The 7,478-nt window shown below is 36.4% G+C and overlaps 1 protein-coding gene across 1 annotated transcript; it reads right to left on the bottom strand.

Moving 5' to 3' along the window:
• Window positions 1-4,449: 4,449 nt before the first annotated feature.
• Window positions 4,450-7,151, bottom strand: LOC101889318 (uncharacterized). Its single transcript, XM_020038274.2, has one exon. It carries the CDS (start codon window positions 7,132-7,134, stop codon window positions 4,471-4,473), a length of 2,664 nt encoding a protein of 887 aa, XP_019893833.2. The 5' UTR covers window positions 7,135-7,151; the 3' UTR covers window positions 4,450-4,470.
• Window positions 7,152-7,478: the final 327 nt, after the last annotated feature.

Below are 7,478 nucleotides of genomic sequence, written 5' to 3'. Positions count from 1 at the left end.
TGGCTACGAAATGTTTTCATAATTGTTTGCATGTTAAGCTCATTTTTATGGATTTCTTTTTTTTTTTTTTTTTGGAAACAAAATGTTTACTTATTTTATATTTTTTAAATGATCAATGATATAACCAATATAATTTCACTTTTTACAATATTTTCACTTTCAAGAACACTTATTTGCTTTGTACTAGAAATTAATAATTTTTGACATCGTTTTGCTTTCCATTTTATCTTTTTTTCTATACACGTTGAATTTTTTTATATTTCTAAGAATTACTAAAAGATGAAAAAGAAAAACACGTATATTTTATTTACAAAATGAGAATTAAATGCTTACATAATATTATTTATTTTTAAAGTTTTTTTTCTACCTATAAAAATATAATTTTTACATATTTTGTTTATTGATGGAAATAATATTTAGATTTTATTACTTTTTTATTGATTTTTTTTCCTCAAATGTTTTTATTATTTTTTTGGTAACAGCTAAATTGTGTGGTTTATACCACTTTGGTTGATTTGCTTCGTTTTTATTTTAAATAATGTATAACCTTTACAAGAATGATATATGTTTTTAAATGTTTTTTTTTTTTCTTAAGTTGTTTTGACCACTAAAGATTTGTTTTTGCTTGATTTGTTAGAAAAAATGTACAGTTTGGTATATATTAATGTAATAAATTGGATGTGGATAGGAAATTTATTGTTTTTTTATGGTTTTCTGTACTATATGTATATGTGAATTATGACAAAACAGCCGAGATAATAAATATGTGGAGATAATGAAATTAAAATCAGTTATCTATAGATGGAAGATCGAATAGTGTAAGAAGTAAAAATGCAAAATTGAAAATTAAACAGGTACATTAATGTATCTTTCAAACAAGGTATCATGTTTTTTTTTTTTTTTTTGACATATGGCCTGTGAATATCTCAGTATATCTGTTGATCTGTTGAAATCTGGATGAAGGCTACAATTTTGCAACACTGACAATGGGTAAAAAGTTCAAATTTTGAGAGTTTCAGTAAAAATTTTCAACAGAATTTGCTGAAGTTGCACATTTTGGGTGGCTAAAGCTTTTTTTAAAAACTTAAAATTCCCTCATCCTAGTCCACCCCGTTTTATTATATTTTTGGGTTATGGATGAATTATTAAACCAAATTGGCAGTATTTTGAAATAAAGTTAATCAGAGAATGTTAACCCACTTTGTAGAAAATGTTGGTACGCCCTAGAAGTATCTCTTTATTTTGAGTATTTTGAAATAAAATACCGGGTCTACTTTCTGATTTTAGCCTAATATTTGGTGAGCAACCAATTTTGATTCTTGCTGTATTCTTCAATTTTTTTCTTTCAATATAGGTGTTATAATAGGCTGTAGAATTTGATGCCGATTAAAAATGCCCATCTGTCGTTAATATCTCCGAAACTGAAATTTTCTATTCTGAGTTCAGAAATCCAACACAGAACGACATTCAGGATTTCTAAAGGTTCAGACAAAGGGATGAAAAGGAAACACTTATTACATTGCATTAATGATTCCATTTGGGCATACATATGTCTGTAGACTACTGCAAGTTCATTGTAAATTATATCAGCAAATTTTGAATTCTGAAATCGAATTATAGATGTTTTCGGCAGATTTTCTTGTCACGATAAAAAGGAAAAATGGGCATTGTGAATGGTGTTTTTAAAATCAATTTTATGTAAGACGGTGGAATGGAACTCTGATGGGGAACCCGAGAACTTTAGATTATATTGAGATGCTTTTCACAAGCTTATGGCTACATATAATACAGGGTGAGATAAAAAAACTGCAACAAGGTCAATCGCCACAACTTTTACATTTTTTTTTAATTTTATTAAATCTGTCGGAAACACCTTCAAATTTTAGAATAAGTTTAGATTTGTTCGTATTGGTCATTGGTCAAACGGCCAATGAAACTGTCACACGCTGCCCGAATATTGCTCTGCGGTATTTTGGCCCATTACCGGCGAAGCGCTCGCTTGAGATGATCGACACTTTGGTAGTTTTTAGTGCCAACCTTGCTTTTCAAAATACTCCAGACACAATAGTCCAACGGATTGGTATCCGGAGATTTTGGTGGTCATTGTGCCCTGGAAATTAAGCGAGAAACCTCATTTTGTAACCTTTCTTGGGTGGCGCATGCTGAATGCGATGTTGCTGAGTACTGTTGGAATGTCCAAGGTCTGCGGCCAACAAGTTTGCGTGCCCAAGGCTTTAATACACCCTCCAGAAATTTTTTCGCGATAATATTCGGCATTTATTCTGATGCCACGGTCGATTAATACGAGGGGATAGCGACCATCGGCTGTTATGGCGGCCCACACCATCAGCTGACCTCTTTAGCAAATAAACACGATCATTTTGTTTGTTTACAAACTGCTGGACAACGAATTTTTTCTCATCGGAGATCTCAAATTCCACAATTCTCCACTTTCGGCAAAGCGAAGCAACTCTTTAGCTCTTTTGAGTCTATTTTCTTTCCGTTGTTGTGTAAGTTCTTGCTCTTTTTGCAATTTCAATGGCTTTACCTCGAGCTTATTTTTCAACATTTGTCGAATGGAATATTGCGATATGTTCAGCTCACGAGCCATTTTCGGCCACTGCGACGCGTGTTTCAATCAAGTCGCTTCTTTACTTTTCGAACCATTTCTGCTGGTGTTACTGTTTTCTTACGTCCACTTCCTTGACGTCGGACTACGCTACCAGTATCACGATAACTAGCGATGGTACATTTAAATGCTGGAGTTCTCTAACGATAGCCACTTGTGGTTTCCAGCCAAATATGAAGAAATCACACTATCACGCTTGTATTCCATCACGAATAACTTTCCTTTGGAAAATATTAAGCGAAATGCTTTTGTACGCTTGTAAACAATATAATGAGCTGTCACTGGCATAATTTAAACAGCTGTCGAACGAGTGGCTTAGAAATGACAGCAGTCTGAATTTGGTAGCAGTTTTTTCATTTCACCCTGTATATATTATTCTATACGGTCTCATGGAAGTAACGGTTTTAGACTATATATATCTTTTAAGTGAATATGGAGTCCATATATATGTCTGTCAAGCTGACAGGTAACTCTCTAAGGGAGTATTCTATTTGGTCTAAACTGGTACAGTGTATATAACTTTTACGAAAATTTAATTAAATTCGGAAATAGACAATATCGTTCCTCCTCTGGAAAAGTTAAAATCTTGCAGAGAAATAAAAATCTATTATTGAGTAATGGGAGTATTTAGTCACATCGTATTACTTAGACAAAAGGTGCAACAAAGTAAAATATTGACCGGCTTCTTCTTCTAATTTCCCCAGGAAAGTAAAAATATTGACAGCAATGACAGCAAAGGATTTTTGATTGACTTTTCCGAAAATTCGTATATTTCTAACATTAAAAGTAATATTCAGATTTTTATTATTTTACTAGTTAGACCTTCCCCATAGCTTCAAAAGTCCTTTTGGTACATGTATTAGGTTAAGGAAAGTGAAAGATCGGCCGATATTGGACTACTCTTTATATAATGAGATAAAAATATGAAATAACTCACTTAAATTTTGAAATCAATAACCGATTTTCTTTAAATTTTACAAGTCTTAAACAAAACTTAAGAGCTTTCGGAAAATATAAATGAATACAAAACGTATATGAATTCAAACAAATAACAAAATATATTCAACTAAATTTAAAATACTAAATAAAATTGCATTTATCACCAAAAAGTTAAAATTACTTGAAATCTGGGTCCACCCTTGCATAAGGGACTAAACCAAAAAAGGGATCAATATAAACCAGTATACAAACTAATAGTTTTAGAATTATTTCAGAGCTCTCTATAAATTATCAAAGCTCTACTTTAATGTTACGAAATATATATTAAAATTTTGGGATATCTTTGTATATGGTCAAGGCTATTTAACGGTCTTATAGCAGATCTATATATCGAGTAATCCACTTGGAATTTTCTACAACCCAGACTGCCTATAGTACAAAAAAGGTTGAACTTTGTCCACAAATAATAAAATAATGTCTGAATATATGTGCAGTCAATTTTTATGGTTGCTACCCCTTAAAAGAACGAGCTTGAAATGAAAAATAACATTTGGGACACACATTTTGGTAAAATAGCATTAAGATGCTTCTAAACAGTAAAGCGATAGGTTTCCCCTACCCACATCCAATTTATACATTTTTCTTGACAATTATATAAGTAATTATATACATTAATTAATTTTGTTTTGTTAAATTTTTCCATTGACCTACAATAAAATCTAAATTATATTTTGCTTATTTTTTAAATATTCTTAAAATGTAATGTTTGATTTACGATACTATTTGACAAATTTCTACAAGTTTATGTTGTGTTCTTTTTTTGGTTTCTAAATATAAGCCTCCTGCCTTACAATGACATTTTCATAATATTTTCTCACTATTTACACCTGGGTCCCGTAATACTAGAGCGATACAAATTCATTCCCCGTATCCTGGTGGCTTTTGCTATTCGAATTCTTCGCTTGTCCCGAACTCACTGTTCCTGTTGTCGCTGTGCCGCCCGTTACCGCGGCTTGCTGTTGGCAGTCTTGTGTTTTATTTTGTGTAGAATTCTGTTGACCCGAAAGATGGACTTTGGTGGCGGGTGTTTTTGTCAGGGGATTACCCTCATTGAAGAGGGTCTCACTTTCCAGACGTTCTTCGTCGGGCAACGAAAGGGTTGAATTGCCACTGGCTGTAATGCGTCGACCCATGTTGTCGTATTTAAGGCAACCCAAGGCACCCGATGTTTGTTTGCACAACGGTCGCAGGGGTGTGGCATCAATGGGCGGGCTAGCACAGGCACTTCCAGGAGCTTGTAGGGCGGCAGACATACAACCGCTACAAGGTTTGGAGGTAGCATTGCTGGACTGTTGCTGTTGCTGCTGCGTTGTTTGTTGCTGCTGGCTGTGATGGCATTTAACTGAGGGGGGAGGTGGAGGTGGTGGCAGCCCAATTAGTTCCGTTTGATGTTCCTGATAGCCCTGGCTGTAGGTGGTATCCAAATTGTGATAGGATACAATTTCATCATGCGTATAGAGATTTGTTTGCGGCAACTGTGGCTGTTGCTGCAGTGATGAGTCTTTTTTGAGGATACCTCTTCGCTGAGTATTACGAGGCAGGGTGGCAAACGACGTGACATTAACCATGGAGGAACTGTTGTTGGCAACAGCTGCTGCAGCTCCTCCTGCACCACCAGAGGATGATGACGGTGGTGGTGGCGATAGGGTGTCACTGTTACCTCCACCGCCACCCATGGTTATGGCTGCCCCTGGATTATCTTGTATTCTCTTGGGTATATTTAACAGATCCGGATACATGCTGATATCGGTACCATCCAACATGTCCTGAGTAACAGAGACGCTTATAAATATATTGCCATAGGCTGGATTTGGTACAATGTTGGAACAGAATTCTGGTGGGGGTGGAAAAACGCCAACATTTAGGGGAAATTCTTCGGGAATTTGATTGTGATGAGCGGCGGACACAGCCGAGGCCATGGACGTGGGTATGCCCACAACACTACATGAGCCATCTGCCACGGCCATAAGCTGTTGCTGGCGTGTAGCTCCCGCCACACTTGTGGCTGGCATATGCGAATGATGTTGTTGCAATTGCTGCTGATGGGTCATCTGATGGTGGCCACCACCCATCATCAGGGAATGATGATTGTGGACATTGTTGCGATGATTATCCACCGAATGGATTTCGATAGGTTCAAAGCCTATTACCGATTCAGCTTTACTCATGGCAGTGGCGGTACTGTGATTGTTATCCAGGCAGCTGTCCACCCGATCATTGGTGGTGGTTGTGATGCTCAAGTCCAGCAGCTTTTTCTCCTGGTCATTAAAACTGACACTGGGTTTCACGCCCGTCTTGCTGGGATGCCTACGCTGGCGTGTGGTTCTCTTGCAAAGGCAGACAACAAATGAAATCAAAATCAAGAGGAAAACAGTTCCAAATGTGCCCATTATCAGACCAAAATACCAAAAAGTTTCCGGTGTCTTGACCAAAACATGTTGGACGATTTCTGTCAAATAAATGCTAATATTCTGCGATGCCACACCCACTACATTCGTGCCAGTGCAAACATATGTTCCCGCATCTAAACTGGTCATATTGAAAACTGTCAAATTATTCCATAACTTATCGGAGGCCACATTTTCCGCCTCAAACATAACATTATCGGAATCGAGAATTTTCCCATTCAATTCCCAAGTGATTTCCGGCAGTGGATCTCCATAGACCAGACAACTGAAGGTGGTATTGCTTCCAATTTCAATATTCTGAACATCTTCATTGTTGAATATCTCCACCTTCGGGCCACAACCGAATTGTTCCTCCTCCACCTGATCCCAGGTGCGATCCTTGTGTTGAGGTGGTCCCTTGCACAGCAGACTCACACTATTCAATCTACTGTTCACATACCAGCTTCGGAATTTCCTCAATTTACAATTACACTGCCATGGATTCTCATCCAAAACCAACGTTTTCAAATTCGCCATATGTTGGAAGACATATTCACTCAAACTCTCCAGTAGATTATTTTTCAAATATAAAAATTCCAACATATTTAAATTCGCCAATGCCATGGGATCGATGTACGATATCAGACAATCGTGTAAATCCAGCGTTCGCAAATGGGGCAAAATGGGGAATTGATAAGCCACCAATTTTTTCAACGGATTTCCATTCAAATACAATATTCTCAAACGATCATTTCCCATAAACGTATCCTTGTCGAGCATTTCAATTTTATTATCCGACAAATCAATCTCCACCAATATCTTAAGATCTTTAAATGTCTCCTTGTGGACATATTGCACCTCCGACTTTTTCAAATAGATTCTTTGCAAATTCAATAGATTTAAATTTGTAAATTCTTCCCGATTCAGATATGGTATATGATTATCGTTCAGCACCAGCACCTGCAGTTCGGTGCTCAACGTTGTCGGTATCGTCGTCAGCTGCAGCGAACTGCATATGGCGGATTTTTTGCCATTGGTCCATTTGCAGGTACAATTTGAGGCACACGACTGTGACCAATCATCTGCCAGCGTTGTCGGCAGATGAAACGTTACAAACATCAATGAGATTTTGAGCGTTAAAGCAACTGAAACGAGAAGAATAAGAGAGCAAGAGTGATTTGATTAGACCCTCTTTCGAAGACAAATAAAAGTGTATTATCAATAACATATGCTTATACCTTAAATTGCTATACATTGTTTGTTGTTATTTATTCTAGAAAATAAAAAAAAAAAAAAAATGTAAATCAATAAACAGATGCTAGATCCCATTACAAACTACTAATACTTGTCCGTAGAAAAATGTGGCAAAAATCGTCAAAACACCGAAAATTGGGAGGTACCGTTATAATGGGGTTATACCAAAACATAGACCTATATACCTCATTTTCAATATTGGGATATCA

This window comes from Musca domestica, unplaced genomic scaffold, assembly GCF_030504385.1.
Source record: "Musca domestica strain aabys unplaced genomic scaffold, Musca_domestica.polishedcontigs.V.1.1 2, whole genome shotgun sequence".
NCBI lineage: Eukaryota > Metazoa > Arthropoda > Insecta > Diptera > Muscidae > Musca > Musca domestica.
The sequence above is the reverse complement of the archived record's forward strand: the minus strand, read 5'-3'. Positions and strand labels throughout refer to the sequence as shown.